This window comes from Haemorhous mexicanus, chromosome 20 (assembly GCF_027477595.1).
Source record: "Haemorhous mexicanus isolate bHaeMex1 chromosome 20, bHaeMex1.pri, whole genome shotgun sequence".
Lineage (NCBI taxonomy): Eukaryota > Metazoa > Chordata > Aves > Passeriformes > Fringillidae > Haemorhous > Haemorhous mexicanus.
In genome coordinates this window covers 8,322,365-8,341,770 of record NC_082360.1, presented here as the reverse complement: position 1 = coordinate 8,341,770, position 19,406 = coordinate 8,322,365, and the positions used below count along the sequence as shown (strand labels likewise).

At 41.6% G+C, this 19,406-nt stretch overlaps 1 protein-coding gene across 8 annotated transcripts in view; it reads left to right on the top strand.

Annotated features, from left to right (window-relative positions):
* PECAM1 (platelet and endothelial cell adhesion molecule 1) overlaps positions 1-19,076 on the top strand; it is a 32,130-nt gene extending 13,054 nt beyond the window's left edge. The window contains exons 13-16 of one of the 8 annotated variants that reach the window (XM_059864044.1): positions 1,041-1,109; positions 5,530-5,586; positions 12,590-12,612; positions 17,514-19,076. In XM_059864044.1, coding sequence (XP_059720027.1) covers positions 1,041-1,109; positions 5,530-5,586; positions 12,590-12,612; positions 17,514-17,543 — 179 coding nt within the window. In that variant the 3' untranslated portion in view covers positions 17,544-19,076. Of the gene's footprint in view, positions 1-1,040; positions 1,110-5,529; positions 5,587-12,589; positions 12,613-17,510 lie in introns of all 8 variants that reach the window. The other 7 variants (XM_059864043.1, XM_059864045.1, XM_059864046.1 and 4 more) reach the window with 7 other exon arrangements.
* Positions 19,077-19,406: the final 330 nt, after the last annotated feature.

Below are 19,406 nucleotides of genomic sequence, written 5' to 3'. Positions count from 1 at the left end.
CATCTAATGATGGATGGTATAAAAATACAACTTCTACTCAAAATATGAAGTTCTATATAACAAATATTCTGATTTGTTTAAAAAACCCAAGATTTTCTACAGATTTCTGTTTCTTTTACTTCTCTGTCATTTCTTCACTTCTCTGGATCTTGAAATATCTAAGAATTAAATCTAAAAATAACCTGCTATGAAATCTGAATAAAATAATCTGCCAAATCTGTTCTGCAAGATTTCAGTCTGAATGAATGTTGTGGTTCCTTCCAGCTCTTACAGAAATGTGCTAGAACACCATCCCCACCCTGCTCTAAAAATAGAGTAGAAAGCAGCAGCTGTCTCTGTGCCTGCTGTACCCAGGTAGCCAGTTCCTGTCAGCCACTGGCCCTGTAGGTCAGATGTCTGATCATTGCCAGGCTTGCTGTGGGTATTGTGGCAGGGAAGCATTTTGAGGAGGAAAGTGGGTTCCATTCCAAATGTTTTATGTGAGGCTTAGAGGCAGCTTGGGAGAGAAGTGCTGAAATGGGCCAATTGGCAAAGCAGAAATTTGGAGAATGAGAGGTGATGAGGGAGGCCATGAAAGACATAAAGATGGCTTGAAATGTGAGGAGAGTGCAGAATGGGAAGTGTCCTGCCACAGCAGCCACAGAAAACAAGAAAGTAATGGCAGGGAGAGAAAGGGAAGAGCAGCTGGAGCAGGAATATGGGAGAAGCTCTGGTAATTCCCTACTCTGTTTTGTGTTGTGCCATTTTTGAAGGTGTTACATTGCAAGTAACAGTTTTAGGCACAATTTGCATGTCCCACAGTTTCAGAAATCTGCCTTTAGTTGGTCTTCTGCCCTTTGGAGTGGGATGCCCCTCAGGAATGGGCTGGCCTTACAACTTAGCAGAGTTACTCCCATGTGCCATCAGCAGTGCCTGGTCCTGCACCTATCACAGTCAACTGGGACTTGTCCATTAATTTCAGTGGCAGCAGGATCAGGCCCACAGCTCAAATGAAGTGTGCAGTCCTACAAAGAAACATCTTCTTGATATTTTTGGGGCAGGACCTGACCTTGAGAGTGCTGAGGTGGATTACACTGAAGTCGAAGTCTCCACGCTTGATCCTCACAGAGGTAATAAACTCTCCAGCCTCTATGGGTTATTTTTGGGAGCAGCTTTGGGGCTGTTGCTGCTCCCTGACACTGACCTGGGAATGCCAGGGCTGTGCTTTGTGTGCTGACAGTCTCCTGCCAGGAGTGCTTCTAAACCTGGCTGATGCTGTGGCTCCTGTGCTGCTGTTCCTGCAGTTCTTCCTCTGGGATCATTCCTATTTACAGGAGGGCTGTGTGGAGCAAGGCTCCCAGCTGGAGCTGGGGCTCTAAGCAGAAGGCAGCCTGCTGTGAAATATCCATATTAAAGAGACCAAATTCACTGAGAGCAACTTGAGGTTGCCACAGGGTAGGGTAATGGAGAGAACAGAAACCAGTGGAATTTCCTCCTTTGTAAAGGAACTGGTTGAAGGGTCAAAGCTGTAATTCACTTGTGGAAGAGAAGGGAGACCAGTGTTGATTTAGTCTCTTAGTCTGGAGAGGCCTGGAGACCATCCTGGATTTTGTGGCACCTGAAACAGAGAAATGAGATATTGATGCTCAGATAACTGTGTCCTCTTCCCTGCAGTAACCAGAGCTCAGAGCGTGGGCTGAGGTACATGTCTGCAGCCTTGAAGGAGAAATAGCCATGGACATTTATTCACACCCAAATGCCCACTTCAATCATTCTGTGTCATCTGGAGAACTCCAATGCCATTATGGCCTTGTGTTGAAAACTGCTGAACCTTTCAGAAATATGCAAAAGCTCCAAGTGGGTTAAAGTGAATAAACCCTGCAAGAGAAGGTTATGCTCTGCTCTTGCTTCTTTCCTTCAGCTGAATGAGAAGCAGACTGAGGAAGAAATGCATACATTTCCTTCTTCCTGTCAGTCACTTATTGCAGAGACCAAAGACATGATTGTTTAGCTGGTAGCACAGATGTTTGGGCAAGAGTGCTCACTCTTTAGGCTTGGCAGCCAAGCCCTCCAGGAACAGCCAGCCCTCCTGTCCTTTTTGTTTTCACTTCCTGGTATCATTCATCACAGAGTCTCTCTTCCCTGTGTTTGAAGCAGGCTATTTACCCACCTCTGCTGAATTCTGCACTGAAGGACCAGAGTTGTTGTACTCTTCTTCAGAATAGGGCTAATAATTGTTCCAACTGTTTCTGAGTGCACTACAATGCTACAGTGGTGGTGTGCACACCGTTCTACAAAGGTGTAGAACAGTAAGATATGATTGATAGTGCATTATTTAAATGAAGAGCCCTATTAAATTCAAGATCAATACCTATAAAAACAGCATTTTCATCCATTCTTGATATATAACACTCCTCCTGTGTATCAGACTAAGTAATAAGATAATATCTATGCTCTGTAGATAGAACCCCATTAAACCACAGAATAATATTTACTGTGGTTTGTAAATGAGATCAGATTATTTTGAGTGCTGCCTCATGCTACAGACCTGTGCATAGCACACAGAACACTGAGAGATTCTGTAATCCTGAACTGTGCTTGAGTGTACAGAGATCTCAACATCCCTGATCGATTTCCTGTGTTGCCCCAGGACACAGTGGAGTGCTTTGGTTATGGAAATGGGAACTGCACTGAAAGTATTTAATGTGTTCCTCTCTGAGAGCATCCTGAGGATGCTGCTTAAATAGAAGAAGTTGTATGAAACCAAGTTATCTCTTGAGCTCTGCACTGCCTATCACAATGAAAACAGGATGAGATTTATTCTTGGGAAAAGAGAGGCAAAGCCAAGTTTCTTAATAGTCCCTTGTAATAATCATGTACACCCAGAGAGAGAATTTGGCCACAGGGCTGCTGCTGATACTTCTGTTACGTTGATGTTATTGTAAGGTTTTGTTCCCAGTCATAATATTCTTTCATGTCTGTGTGTGGGGATGACCAGCCCTTCCTAGGGAACAGAACTTTCAGATTATCACCTTGCTCCAAATCCCTTTTCCCTCTTCTGAGTCCTCCTATTTTCTGAAGGAAGACAAAGCAAATCACATTTACCTTTTCTCTGGGCACACATTGCTCATCCAGCAGCTACACACAGAGTCTGATTCCTTCTGCCTTTGGAGGAACTGCAGATTTTTTTGATCTCTCTGGCCTAACCTCAATTTAATTTATCTTTCCAATCATTTGCTCCTCCTGCCACTGTTGTCAATGTCAATACTAATGTTCTCAGGAGCAGGAGAGTCATATTTTGTGTACTGTGAAAGGCTACTGCAATAAATGCTGCAGTATCTAAGCTGTAACAGTTGCCTTTTTGTCACTTCTGGGAATTGGGATCGATTGAATGTCACTTCAAACAAAGCTGAAATTATTGTAGAAGGATGAACACCTTGTCTTTATCAGTAAGGAATTACTTACATTTGAAAACACTGTTTTACCCTGTTTTTCAAGTAATGTCTGAGCTATCTGTTAATTTCTGGAATACTTTTATCTGGAATTATTAAATTCAATACTTACTAAGTTTGTATGCTTGACAAAAATATAGTGCTTGTCTTTTCTAAAGCTTAGTTGAGAAAAAAGATGGCAAGGTGATTTAGACCCTTTATTGGGAATCTGAGCAAAACCAAAAGCAGGGGCTGAAGTCAGATCAGGAAACACCCCTGAAGTGACAAGGCAGAAACTGCTAAGTATGGCTGAGTAAGAATGTTCTCCTTATTTTACTTTTATATCTGGTTAGTTATCTGCAGGGTGGCAACATTAGAAAATTAGTGGGAACAAAATGTCAAATCACCCAAGTAATTTCTCCTGGCACATTTTTTCAGTGCTAGGACGACTTTTGGAAGGCTGACAAAGGAAATAACATGGGCAGGGGCATTATACCACAATGAAATGGGTATGATAAAAAATAAAAAAGCAAACTAAGGAAATGCCTCAAACCAAGTCTTTGCACAGAGTCAATAGGAGTAGATTTAGGACTGTTACCTGCTAAAAAAGAGTCCTAAACAAAATGAGCTACCTTTTATTAAAATTCCAAGATTAATTCTTACTTCACAGGAAACTGAATTGATAATTTAAACAGTAGTCTGTAAGCATTTGAAATATGCCTTCAGATCTTCAAATTATCTTGCAAAGAAAGTTCATGCCAAAGCTGCAAGTTTGAAAGCTGTGATTAGACACTTGGGGAAGTGTAGCTGCTATTGTTTAAATTAATAGCAGTTTTGCAACTCCATTCTGATGTGTTAGCTCACAGCATTTAAAGGATGCTGAACAGAATTTTAAAAAAATAAATAATGGAATTAGATCTGGGAAATAAGAACGTGGTGCCAGGGACACTTGGGTTCTTCAGGGCAATGCAGAACAGTAACAGTCCTGACTCCAAGTCTGCAAATCATTATGTCTGAATTTTTTAAATGGTGGGGATTTTAAATAGCTAAAACACAAGATTCTGTATCCAGAAATTTTAATTTCTTTCCTTTTTTTTTTTTTTTTTTTTGCAAAGAGGAAACAACTAAATTATTTTTTAAATTTAACTCTGACTAGAAAAATTTAACTTCTTGGTTTGTTGAAGGACCACAGAAACTGGAGGTGATACTGATAAAATTCTGAGGTTTTCTAGGAGACTGTTTTTAACTGAAATCAGTGAGTGTTTCTGAAGCACTTTGGGATCCATGAACAGCAAACTCCTGGACCCTGCCATCACAGACTTTACAGCAAGTGAAGAAAGTGGTTTTAAATGCACAGTTCTGGAGCACTTTGATTGCCCAGGGGGTTTTAAACCAAAGCCATATAATGAATCCAGGAGATTGTTCTATTCTCCTGCTGGCCAGAAGTTTATGCTGACCACAGAGAAAATGATTCTTGCTATTTTCAGGCCTTTAGACAGGGCTCTGTCCAAAAGGAGACCTTTCCCAGATAAGTGGAAGCTGTGCAGTGTGAAATCTGCAAATATTCTTCTGAGACATTTCACAAAGCACAGCAATTTAATTTTATTTTTTTAAGATTTAGACAGGCTAGTTGCTAAAAGGGTTTGTAGTTTGTCTTCCAAGTGATAGATCTCCTCAGGGCTAGGATCCCTAAATCCTTAGAACAAATTGAAGAAGCTCTTTAAAGTGATCCAGAGAAAGCATTCTCCAGTGGTAGATGTCTCTGTGAAATTAAAGCAGTATTATTGGTTCAAGTTCAGAAGAAGATTAGGAGAATGTTGAAGTCAAATTTAGAAAGGGAAGAAGATTTTCATCATAATTTTTATATAGAAGGAGACATCCTTCTCTCAGACCCTTACAGGCTGGCTTTGGGGAGGAGGTTGTACTTGCTTTTTCACACAGACTCCACAGGCTCATTGCTGCTTATGTAGCTGCTTCTTCTGAAAGTAAAAAAGTGTATTCTGTTTGTTTAAGGAGCTTTTCAAAAGGCAAACAAAACAAAAAAAAAACCAAACAAACAAAAAAGAAAACTAAAAAATTAAAAGAAAATATATTGATTCTGTGCCAATACATTTTTTAGCTCCTGAACAGAAGGGGACAGAAACAGTTTATAGTGAAATCAGAAAAACGAATAATGGTAAGTAAGCCAGTGAAAAATTAAACACTTTTAGGAAGCATGTGTGTAGAGGTTAAGGATAAATTCGTGACTGAATATTTCATAAGATAATATTTAGACTGAATATTTGGAACATTATTGCCATAATAAAGAAGAGCTGCAAGTCACATTGGGTAGGAACATACCAAAGTGCAGCTACAAAATCACAGTAGTTGATAAATTGCATGACATCTTCATGGATCCTCATAAATCAAATTAATATTTGTAACATCTCCTTCAGCAGCCCATTTGTGCTGGATCTGCTGAATATTTGGGCCATACATCTGGATCTGAATCAAGATCCCCATTAGGGATCTGGATTCTAGGTCCTGTTATCTCAAACTGCTCAAGAGAAACATTTGTCTCCCAATTGACCATGTTTGTCACAGGCTATAAAATATTCCATTTGCTTTGGGTGTAACTCCAGCAAATGTCTCTAAAGCCCCCAAGAACAGACTCTACAAGCCTTTAGAGCACTGTGATCATTTCAGCAGCTCCTCTAACACAGACCTGTGTGTGGGCAGTGGCAGCCTGCTGGCAATTACTGTCTGTAAATGTTCTGGCACTGATCAGTTCAGAGACAGTGGCTTGAAAGGTTATTTCATCATAGATCGTCAAAGTCTGAACTGGAAAGGATTTCCTCTCCTCTCTTTGTGTTAGGAAGTCTAGATTTGTAAATATTAGGGCTGCAAACCATTCATATGTTGTCCCCATTCAGGCTTTGTTGTGTGCCATTTTTAATTTTTGGTTATGCTTTAAGTTTCTATTTTTTCTGTAAGGCATTTCCCACCTCTGACACAATATGTCTCTGGGGAATCTTTTTTTGTGAGGATCTCCACATACTTTAGAAAACATTACTTAATTTTTCCTTGTTAGGGTTTACATGGCAATTTTTATCTCCATTTTACAGCTGAATAAACAGAGAGATTAGGTCATGCATTCAAGGCAAAGTGTTTGGAGAGTGACAACAGTGGCAAAGGAATTTTGGAATCCTTGGTGCTGTGCCTGTGTGGTGTACTCATTTCTCACAGTCTTGCAGTGAAAATCAGAATATCTTTCACACTTGAGAGTGTGGCCAGGCACTTCATGCAGGACCATCAAGAGAAAAAACACAGTTTATTTTAGGGCTGAGCCCCAGGGCCACAAATGTTCTGAAATGTTCTCCAGTGAGTGTGAACTGGACCTATAAAAAGCTGCAGAAGCTGCTGTGTAACTCTCACCTGCTCTGCCCAGGTGTGAGGGTGACTATCACACCACTCACCAGCCCTGGTTTTTTCTGGTACATAACAGAGGATGTAAACTCCAGGCTGGTACAGCAGAGCTGAAATTCAAAGAGCACTTAAAAGGCTGTAACACCATAAGGTGGGAACTGCAGTAAAATGGGATATGATTGAAATTCTGAGCTGAATTAAGCAGAGATTCTGCAAACACCCCTTAATCTTGCAGTCCACCTGCTCTTTTAGGCATAACATTCTACAGTTTCAGTTATTCTTGGAAACACAGTACCAGTTTATTGTTTCAATCACGTCTGTTTTTCCTGACTGATGCACAGGAAAAGTGTTTCAATTAGATAAGCAGTGCATCACCCAGCAGTGCAGGGCTAGCTTACAGTTAATGTAACACTGCCTTGGAGTTTTGTAGGCTGTGTGATTGGGAGGTGCAAAGTGTAAATGCAGTGGAGGATCCCTATGAAATATTCTGTCTATTTGAATATATATTAATATAAGCATATGAAATGATGCCAATTGTGACAGATGTTGAACATGACTAGTGGGTGCAGAAGTTGATTTACTATTCTATTCTTTGATATTTTTGAACAAAAGCCCAGGAGTACAATCTACTTCAGAAAGGGAATGATTCAGACAAACGTGTCCTTGGGGAAATCACATGAGTTTAGAAATTGGTGTCAACTACACAGTTTGACATATTTAACCCCTAAGACCTATGTAACATTTTATCCTTATTTGTTTGTAGGTAACTATTGTGGTTTCATTAGAATTGAGTGCTTCATAAGCAATTTTGTCTTATGAAGGGGTTGTCTGTGTATTCCAGAAATTGTGTGCACTAGAGAGGAAGCTGAAGGACAGGCAGTAGTTGTTATGTCTGACACAGTTCTTTGTGACTGAGGTAAAACATTTTTGCTCTTCATTCTTCTGACAACTCTCGCTGCTATCCCCAGTAAGGCAGATGCCACAGCAGGAACCAGCTCCTGTATTTTGAGTTCTAGAGCTGTTGGTATGGAGTTTTGTTGTTATTGAGTTCTAGAGCTGATGCTGTAGAGTTTTGTTGTTACTGAGTTCTAGAGCTGTTGCTGTAGAGTTTTGTTGTTATTGAGTTCTAGAGCTGTTGCTGTAGAGTTTTGTTGTTATTGAGTTCTAGAGCTGTTGCTGTAGAGTTTTGTTGTTATTGAGTTCTAGATCTGTTGCTGTAGAGTTTTGTTGTTACTGAGTTCTAGAGCTGTTGCTTGCTCTTATCCAAAATCTGCACCATGAATCCATAGTGCTGATAATGCTCTGAGCTTTCCCAAGCCCCAGGCCTTTGGCAGTGTGCTGAGCATCTGTCATTGTGCTTTTTCTTTTTCTTTTCCTGGTGCTGGCTATGTTAGCTCCCACTTCTACCATCTGAGTGCCTCCACCACACTGTGGATAAGACTCCCCATCCTCCCTGCTGTGCTGTTTTCCTCATCCTGAGTGCCAGGACTCAGGAGGTGGTTTTACATTAGAGATAGTCAGAAGCAAACTGTCAAATGCACATTTCAGCTCCCAGAAGTGTTTAACTTCATGTGGTTAACTGCATGTGGTTAACTGCAGTTAACTCATTTGCAGTGGGAAAAGCAGGTAATTTGTGAATTCCATTCTAGTCAGGTATGTTTTGATTGAAAGTCAAATAATGTCAGTCTCTGGTTGGTTGGATGCTGAATTTCCTCTGCTGTAATGAGAGTTTAAGGAGGATGCTGCTCACTTTGCTCTGTAAGCAACTGTGAGATAAGAAGTTGTCCTTGCATTGTTTTTGAAAGATTAGTTGAATTCAGAAACATATTTGGTGTTCAGGATGTTCACACAAGCATTGTTTTAAAGCCTTTTCTAGAGCTATGGGCTGTTACTTTAGTATTTTTCATAAAATACTGAAAACTTCAAGGCTCAACTTTGAATTAGACCTTACATCCAAATGGCAGTTTGGGGAATGGTCAGTTAGTGCCATTCAGGTCAGTAACAGCTTTGTGTAAAAGTCCTTCAGGCTCACCAGGGTGAGCTAATTTCCTTAAAATCCTGCTTTCTCTGGTTGCTCTGTGAAAAGGCCAAAGCATATTGTCAGTCAGGAATACCCAGCCCAGTCCCAAAGCTGCTACTTTTTGTTCAGAAAGAAGTGATATAGTCTGAAACTTCAGCAAATCAGGCAATTGTCTAAATCCACAGACTGCCAGGAATGATAAAATGGCTGTGGCCCTGCTGCCTCCCGTGCCTGTGCTGGATCCAGGCTGGCAGCTCTTCCTGAGGGAGCCTCAGGATGTCTCACACACGAGTTCAGCTGCCTGGGTGGAGGCTCTTTCAGGCATGATTTATTTCCATCACACCTTTCATCTTCCCAAGAGGCAGCAGGGGCAGGAAGCCCAAGCATCTCCATGCTGGTTCTTTATCTCAGCTCCAGCCCTTCCCTCAACGTTGATCCCAGCTCTTGGGTAGCACAGTCCTGTTCTTGTTGCTGGGGAGAATTAGAGCCAACTCCAGCTCCCAGATTTCCTCACGTTTTTCCAGGACACTTCCTGTGGAAGATGATGTTATTGGTAAATTCTTTCTCCTTCAGTGAACTCTGTCTTTGCTGCGTGTCAGACCCAAAGCTCACAGAAGCCAGTGATAGGCTTTGCACTGGACTGAGCTCACTGTGGCTTATTGCAAGATAACAATTCCTAATTTCTTATTAAGAAAGTGGAAATGCAGCAAACAAAATGCAGAGCCAGCCTTTATGCTGCTAAGTCTGGAAAAATGAGTTGGTCATTCTGGAAGCAATTGCAGCAGTGAGACAGGAAATTCTGAGAGTCCTACAGCAACCAACAATGTACTGTGGAAAAATAAATATAGCCCAGTGGAAAGAGGCATGAGAAATCCCCACTGCATTCAGAGGGTTGGAACAAATCTATTCGAAATCAGCTCTAGCAATCAGGAAATCTGCTCAAATACTTTCCTGCTACTGAGCCTTGGGTTTAACACCTACATCTTAGCCAGAATTTCCCACTGAATCCTTTTCCAGCATAGGAAGAACTCACAGGGTCTGGGGATTCATTGTGCTGTTCAGATCTCAGGTATTATGGGCACATGATAGTTGCAGGCAGTCCAAACCCAGGCAAATAACTTGTCCTCTCTCCAATGTAAAATTTTTTTGGATCTTTGGGTTTCTAGACATATTCTAGACTCATGCCTGGATCTGTGAGACATTGATTCCAGAGCCAAGTGCTTACAACAGCTTCAGCCAAACATCAGGCCAAGCCAGATGGTTTCAGTAAGGCACAAATATGCAGGGAGCTCTGACCTTGCCTGAACCTCCAGAGCAGAGCTGGATTGCATGCATGCCCCGTGTCAGAGCTGTTCCCAAGCTGCCTGCCAAGATTCCCTGATGGAAGCTACTGCTCCAGTAAAGGCCTCAGCAGAACCTTGTTTGTGTCTGCAGCTCAGCACCTTTGGTTCATGGTCTGACATCTTGGCTTTCACCAGGGCTGGAGGTGCCTTGGACTGACAACTGCAGCTGTTCAGGCACATACTCTCCTCTCCATAACCTCTAGCAACAAGAAATGGTAGAGCAGGTGGGGGTGACAGTGTCTTAAATTCATGCTATATTCACTCCTTTGTAAAAATGTGTTCTTTGAATTTAAAATCCCATCAACTAGAAGCAATACCAAGAGTTTCTATCCATCAGAAGTCCATAAAACCACCTACCTTTTTTAGACTTGGGAATATTTTAGAAATCACCAGTATCAGACCTTCAGCTCTGATTCCTTTCACAAAACATGGAGCTTCAACAGAAGCTTGACCAATTTTTCTGTGTGTCTAAAATCCAGCATTTCTCAATTCCCCACTTTGGGCAGTAAGGGAAAGCAAGGTGTTATGAAATATCTGTCAGTTCTACAGTAAAACTAGTAAAAAAGTAAAACCACCTCTTTTTTTAATTATTTATTTTTTAAACAAAGATGAAATAAAAAAGATTGTGAAAAGATTGACATGTTAAAGAATCAGCAAAAGCAGTGTATCATTGTGCCTTTATTAGTGGCTGCCCTGGTAGAAATCACCCAGGCTCCCAGCAGCACTTCCCTGACACAGAGTGTGACATTTCCTGGCAGAGCTGTGACACTCAGCTAGAAAGCCCCAGAGCTGTGGATGTGGGTGACAGGTAACAAGGAGGCAGGATCACTGGCACTGTGACCTCCAAGCCTTGGGTAGCCAACATCCCGTTGTTTGAAGTCTGGAATTTACACAAAATTTCTCATTTCCTCCTTCCTGTGAGAACAATACATTGTGACAGAGACTAAATGACAGCTTGTTAATGCCTCACTTCATAAACCTAATGTATGCTTTTGTCCACTTCAAGCCAAGCTTTGATGTAGCACTGGGTCAGCAGTGGTTTTGTTCAATTCTGTTGGCTTTCAGGACACAAAAATGCTTTTGTGTGTTCCATGTTACTTCTTCTTTTGTTTCCTAATGTCTAAACCTATGTGGATCAATCTTGCCAAACACTGAAATCAATTTTATACTGAATTTGAGTTCATGCACTGCTGTAAGGTGCTGCAGTCACCTCAGTTTTTAATCCTTTGCTTAGGCTAAAAGTTCTGGGTAGAAAACTCCAAATGTACCATGCCAGAGACCTTCACCTGTGCTCAGGTTCCTTGTTACTTCTGCTGCCTGACAAGGGAGTTTCTAAAAGACTTTTATTAGGGTCTAATAGTGGTAGTAGTGCTCTGCATAATGTCCCTTTATTTAGTGATCTCAGGGAACTTCTCAGAATTTACATAAGTGTTCTGCCTATGGAAGGCTGATTTTTAAATTTGCTATTTAAAAATATATAATTAGAAAAAACATAGATTCAGAAACTAACCCCCATTTATATTAAAAATACTGTGAAGATTAACCCAAGGCCCAGTCCAGCCCCTTTTGTTGAGCATTGCATGAATTTCCTTCACACAGCCTCTCTCCAGTGAATCTCATACACTTGGCAAGAAAATACCCTTCAAGATTCAGCACTTACTTTTGTCACATGTGAAATATCTCAACAGAACATACAAATGAGCACTCTTAACAAGACTTGAAATCCTCTCCTAAAACTGGAGTTACTTTGAGAGGGGAAAGAAATAATTTTGTTTTGGTACTTGAATGTATTCTGTGAAATTTCTGAATAGCTAAATCCACTTTTTTTGAAATAAGAGTATGATCCAGTCTTAAAGTTCACTGACCTTAAAAGGAAAGAGCTTGCTGGCCCTCAGGTTTTTCATTGGGAACAAGCAACTTTTTATTAATAAAATGTCAGGTGTCTTTGCTGTTATTTTAACAAAGATGTTATATATAACAAAGATGTTATTTTTGCCTTGAAAATTATATCCTCAACTGGATTTCTGCAATACATTATTTTCCTGGCAAGGAACTGGATTAGGAGGTAAAATGCTGATGAGAACTTGCCTCTAAAAGGAAGACTCTCTTGTCCAGTAACAGATTGTGCCCTGAGTAGAGACTTCTACTCTAGCACATGATCAGAGAAGCTGCTAGACAGGTCCTGTTCAGTGTGGGCTTTGAAATGTCTGCTCTCACCCCTGCCCTTGGATTAAACCAGAACTTGGATACTCCTCAAAGCCCAAAGCTTAAACCTTAGATGTAGGTAGGAATTCTACATCATTGCAAAGAGAACAGAAGGGTTGAAGTACCTATTGTATTTTCTGGAACATAAAACTGGTCACTCTGCAAGGTGCCATTTCATAATTTCTACATTGTATTCTATTTTGCAGATTCTATGGAAAACAGGCATTCTGTAAGTATGCATTTTATACAATCAGTTAAATATAGAGACATGGTTTGAGATGATTGTGCATCTGGTGAGATGGTGCTCAAGGGCTGAGGTGGTTTATTTGTTGCTGGGACCTTTGCAGGACAGATATGGGGCAATCCCCTTGTCTATATTTTCATGAATCAGACTTTCAATCCTCTGTTTGTGGAATGGCCAGTTTTAGGAGTCTGTGGAAGGGGCTGGAGTGTAGGGGTGCTGGTGCACAGGTGATATCTCCCAGGAGATCATTCTCACCTGCACAGCTCTGGGGTGCTGGTGCACAGGTGATATTTCCCAGGAGATCATTCTCACCTGCACAGCTCTGGGGTGCTGGTGCACAGGTGATATCTCCCAGGAGATCATTATCACCTGCACAGCCCTGGGGTGCTGGTGCACAGGGGATATCTCCCAGGAGATCATTATCACCTGCACAGCTCTGGGGTGCTGGTGCACAGGGGATATCTCCCAGGAGATCATTCTCACCTGCACAGCTCTGGGTCTGTGCCACCAACGCTGGCAGGGTGGCACAAGGTGAGGGATGGCTCTGGAGGCACAGGAGATTTGTAGATGAAAACTGCTCACCTGGAAATGCATCACTGGGGACAGAGCTGCTGCTCCAGTCCCATCTGTCATCCCCAGTGCCAGTGACTGTGCCAGGGATGTGCCTGCTCACACAGCCCCTGGGACTGGAATGCCCAGAGAGGTGAGCTCCTTCCTGAGGTGTGAGCAGCTGAACCAAGCAGGGATGGGATCAGCCCAACTCACAGAAGTCCCTTCTGTTCACTCTCTGGGGCTGTTTCCTCCTGGCCTTGCTTTCATCCACTGGTAGAGCAGGTAGGATGACTCCAAGGGCTGGCAGTAAACTGAGACCTTGTAAGGAATTTTGAAGGCAAACAGTTTTTATTGCAGAGTACAAAGCTGGTTCATAGCTGGGTCACAGAAGTAGGACTAACACCATCCATATATATGGAGGATCTCAGCTAAAAATGTGGAGTTTTGTGAAGGTTCTGTGGGTGGTGAACAGCTTCATAGTGCTGAGAAGCCAGTGACAAAATATGGCATTTTTTAAAATAGACGAAATCTGTTGAATGAGCTGTTACTCTGCCCTCAGGAGATCTGAGAGGCAGGGAACTCACATTTCAGGAGTACTTTTATGAATGTTAGATATGCTCTCAAATCCAACTCAGACTAAGCAGACGGTTGTTTATTGCCACCCACTTTGTGACTTTGGAGCTTGTACTTAAAAAGAAAAAAAGGAGAGACTCATAAATAAGAATCACAATAGCCCAGTCTACGTCAGCTCATGGCATCCACTGGAGTTTTGCAAGGCTCCATCAGCACTCCCATCCCCATGGGATACACAGGCAGCCCATTGTATTATTTACAGACACTGGCAGTGCACTGAAGGTCACAGATTGTGTTACAATAAACAGACTCATATTAACACAGGCCAGGAGGGTTTATAGTGTCATTGTCCCTCTTAGTTAAAAGGTCTGTTTTTATTCTTTGCTCTCAGTTTTCTAAAAATATGTTGAGCTGACCCCTCCCCTGGGTTACACCAGGCATTCCTTGGAGAGTCATGCAGAAGAAAGTTTGACCCTGTCCAACACAAAAGAAAAAATGGTCAGGGGTGGCTGTGACAGGCATGAAGTGTAAGCTCAGGGAGGAGGTTTTTTCTTCTTTTTTCCACAGCCTACAGATTTTCTAATGGACACAAAGATGGTTTTTTTTTTGTTTTCCTGTGGCCAAAAGTGAGTAAAATTTCTCTCCATGGAAGTATAAGAAAAAGTCAGTGAAAATAAACTGACCACCCTGTGTGAGTCACTTTCATAAATTATTGGGCTATTAAAGCTTGCTAAACCAGGCAATCCATGAAGTAATGTCAGATTGAAGGAAGAAAAGTGTCAGCTGAGGGCAGTGTTTTCTTTGTGCTTCTTTTATTACTCTCGTGTTAGCAGTAGAAGGGTAATAAAAGTAGTTATTCTGTAAAACTAATCTCATTTTCAGAAACACCCCAGAGCAAAGCCAGTTTTATAACACTTGCACATCTTGCTTGAGTTTTCCTAGAAGCTGCCTCACTGAGTTAATGTCTGAGACATTGTCCCTCCTTAGCTATACTGTTCATGTATTAACATAGTAACTATTCCCTTTTTTTCATTATTAGTGCTTTAAAGGACATAGCAAAAGAACAGATCCTTGTATTCTGCTTCTTAAATTCCCACTTCTGGTCCCAATAAAGCCTGTGACAAAAGCAGCACCTCTCTCTCCAAACAAGTGACCTAAAATTGGACTGGGCAGATGAATTTCTTCATAGATTTTCCATTCCCTTTACTTGTCTCTCAAAATTTACAAGCCACAGAGATGAACACAGAAGAGGCAGGGAGCTGCTAAGGTGCTTTTTATCATCATTTTCTTGCAACTGCTTTTTGTTTTCAGTAGCTCATTTTCACACATGCTTAACTGTGATGTATCTCAGAGGTTTGGTCCAAATGAGGAGCTGTTGATCCTACTCATGAAAAGGAAAATGCTCCTTATAAAGTGATCAAGTGGCTTAAACTTCCTCCCCAGCTGTTCTGCTTCTTGATAGCCAAATGAAGGGTTTGGCTCAGAGGTGAAGTTGCATTTGATCTGCTGCTCCCTTATTTGTGAGTGGAAGGGCCCTTCAGGAGCTGGGCTGCTCAGCTGGCATCTGAATCCCAGGGAATGCCACATGGCTCAGCTGGGGTGGCCTGTCAAAAAACTTGTAGAATTCGACTCTGTTTAGGAAGTAATAGATGTTCCAGAAGTGTGAGACAAAGGAGCACAGCACAGAGTATTTTGCTATTAGCTCTGTTTTCAGGGAGGATATGCAGCCTTTTTATTTCAGTAATGGTGGTGGAGACTCATCAGATCCCAATGTCCTTTTAACTCCCTAAATTCCAATAATGTGCATTCCACTGCTCAGATAAAGTCTATTAACATTCAGTTCTGCATTGCTCTTCCAGATGTCACAGGCAGAACAGAAAACTGCTCTGTGGAGAAGGAAGATGTAGCAAATCATTTTAATGGTTGCTAGTCCTGCTTTTGTGCATTTGCCCCTATGTAGTTTCTGTCAGAATAAATATAATCCAGCAGGGAAAATTAGGAGCTTTTCTTCTTCTTCAATGAGAGACAATCACAAAATTGAGGCTTTTAGTAAACACTGTGTACTGACACAGGTGCATTGAAAGTGTTTGTATTATGTCAAGAAAGGTGATGACTTAGAAAAATAATTAGTCAAAGTTTGAATGTCTTGAACTATATAAAGGCTCAGTTGCAGTACAGGTTGTGATAGATTTGCAGTCCAGAGTACCTTGAACCTGAATGCCTTGGATTTTTAGGTCATTTAGAAAGGAACCTGAAGTTTTATGTCAGGGGTTGCTTCCCTCCATCTCCTCTGTTTCAGAAATTTGTATCTTAAATGCAATCCATAGGAAGTATTTGCAAAAGAAATGAATTACTTAGAGAGGAACTGGGAGGAGGTTTCCTTCCTGAAATCAGAGCTGGCAATCTTTCCAAGTTATTTAATGGTCCCAGTTTCTGAAAACATATTGAAGGAAATATCTTGACAATGAGATAGCCACTTCGCCAAACACTAATTGGGATTGTGTCAAATTTACCTCAGCAGTACATTCTGACTTCACATCTCCTCCTCTCCTGCTCCCTCCTAGATGTGTTTGTGTATTTGTTTGTTGGGTTCTGTCCTAGGGGTTCAGGAGGACTGGCAGTACATGAGGACATTGTGTACTTTTAGCTGCCTATTTGTCCAAGCTCAGCATGTGCCCTCTGAGACAGAAACCTGTACAATTTACATCTCTCTGCAGGAATTTCTAGGTGTTATTCAGTGACTTTCTCAACTTACTCAAGTGATCCCAAAAGTATTTTCTCAGTGTTAAAGGCACTGAGAAATTCCTATTGCCAGCTCCAAAGGGGGACCTGCCCTGTGTTTATCTGTGCACAGTAACATGGCACAATAGTTTCAGACAGGAAAGGAAGATGAAGGATGTGTCCAGTTAAAACTGGGGGGGGGATTTCAGGCAGTCAGGATATGAAAAACAAGGTGATACTCTGAAATAAACACTGAATTATAAACCAGGAATTCCTCTGACTCATGGGGCAAATCCTTTGGGGGTAAGTCCACAAAAGGAATGAGGCACCTTGCTGCTGAGAGACGGAGCTGTTAGGTTAGAGGCCACCATGTACCCTGAGCAGAAATTTGTTGGAGGGAGACTTTGGCAACCAATGCCAGGAAAGACTTGACAGTTGTGAATCCCCAGTGGACAGAATTATTTCTGTCATATAAAGTAAAAACAATGAAGTTGTCTCTCTGTGCCCTTTCCCACTGGCTGGAGTAGAGGGCTGCTCTGTCTGCCCTCTGTGCCTGCCAGTGCCAGGCTTGCCCTGGAGATCACCCCTGGCGTGGCTCTTGCAGGAACACAGTGTCCAGAAGTCAGATGCTGCATTGCTCCCTGTGAGACACCAGCCCTTAGGGAAAGGTTTTCATTCTCCTGGACTGACACTGGGGTCTGACTGTGCCAGCTGAACATCTCCTAGTAAATAAGGGATCTGACCACCAGGTGTGTTTAGTGCCAGCAGTTCCCTTAAAAATCCAACTTTCATCAGTAAGCACCCACTTACAGATGTTGGTGATTGACAGTTTTGGGGTCTAGCTTGTAATTGTTACCCTGAATCTCCCACTGTCTTATTTCTTTTTCTCTGATGAAGATAATACCAAAGTGTCCCCAGAGAACAGTGAGGTTTTATTAGCTCACTGTGGAGGGTTCTAAGGAATGTGTGACAGGACAGAGGGTAGGGGCACAGCTGTACTCACACCTTGTTTTTTTGTCTTTTGCTTTTTTTGCCAGCAGAGAATATATGGGCATCCTGATGCTACCTAGTGCTACCTAGTACAGTCACCTCAAAGATCAGCTGGGAGAAGAAAACAACACAAGAGGGAAGATGTTGCAAGTGTTCCAAAGGCTTTGCAGCAGTTATTTATGAGTTTTCTAGACTCATCTTTTCAAAGTTTATTTCCTTAGGAGGAACAATAGAGATGTTCCTAAAGCATTTAATGGAAAAAAATTACAAATAAAAATTCTCATAGGAAAGTGGCTCTAGAAACCACTGACCCAGGTTCTCATCTGTAATTTCTCCTGCTAATGCAATTTTGCCTTTTTCGCCTCCAATTCATCATGCTCTAAGGAAACAAAGGGGGAGCTACAGCTGAGGAAGTACATTTCTACCATGCAGCAACTACTGGGATACCAGTAGGACATAGAAATATCTAGGCTTGCTTTAAACTTGCTAAGTTGGTTATCAGTGCCACCACTGTGGCAGAACAGAGCTCAGCACAGCCTGGCCAGCCATGGATGTACCTTGACTTGATCTTGCAGCTCGTGCTGAGCTCCCTGTGCTGCAGCAGCTGGACTGCTACCAGGCTTGGAGCCAGCTCAGTTATAACCCACAGGGATGTGACACTGCAGGGAGGGCCTGAGGGAACAGTGAGCTCTGGGCTCCCTAAAAACTTGAATAACTGTTCAGAGATTCAGACTTTGCCAAGTGCTTCTATCAGAGGCACAAACAGCCTTCATTCTTCACTAAATTGCTTTTCCCCTTTAAAGTTCTGATGTTTGTTAGTTTATTTGATGTGATGGTTCTTCAAGTAATGATTGTCCATCGCAGTTATTTTGGATGATTCTATGATAAGTTTCCATTGAGTGGATATAAAACACCCAGGTCAGTGAGTTTGTACCTGAAAATCCTTCTATGTACAACCCTAATTCCTCTGATTTTCTGAGAGATCTGAAGTTGTACTTGTGCCCAGTTTGTCCAGTATGGAATTCCATACCTATCCTTTTTCTCTATAGCATGATAAACCACTAACACAGACCTAGTTTGGACACAGATGAAATCCTGCAGCCCATGTTTATCTCAGCTGCATTCATTTAAAAAAAGAACACAAAACAAAAGAGAAAAAATACTGTCCCCAACCCCTTAACCAGATGGCCTTTGACATTACAGTTGTTCTCTTTTTCTTACTGCAAATTAAATTCCTACAACATCTGGGTCACAGGCAAGAAGGTTCTCATTTTAATTAGAAAATAGTAAAAAAGAGACCATGGGTTTGTATGTAGATATATAATTACTGCTTTAAGCATTGCATCAAAGGTGCAAAACCAGCAAGAAACACAAAAGGGGTTTATATCCTCCATTCCAAATGTTTAAAATTTCAAGCTCTGGTTACTGATTAATATCTCTAATTTATTGTTCCCTGTGCAAATGTTGTTTGTATCATGAGCCTGTCACAACTGACTGACTTCATAGCTCTCTTCTGTTGACAAATGTTCTTTCAGCATCCCATGAGTGTCCATGCAAATGCATTAGTGTAAGAAATGTGAAAAGGTATTTTAATAAAGAAAACTCTGAACTGACCTTTGCACTGGATCTTGCACATTCATGTTGCAATGAATGCCTGTGAAGTTTTTTATTCATGATGAGCCACAGATCCATTGTATGGATTGGCATTTGGAAGATGCCCTCTCTGCACAGATTCCAGGCTCTTGGATCTGGAGTCAGGAGCCCATTTAACAGCAGGTAAATGCACTAAAGTGCTTTAAGAACTGAGTGGGGGAGTGCTTGCATTCACATAAGTCTTTTACTAAATTACAAAGGTAAAAGTTCTTCCACAAACTCTTCCCAGCCTTTGGCAAATCTTGGGAAAACAGTGGGGTTTGGAAAGTTTCAGAATATCTGGGCATGAT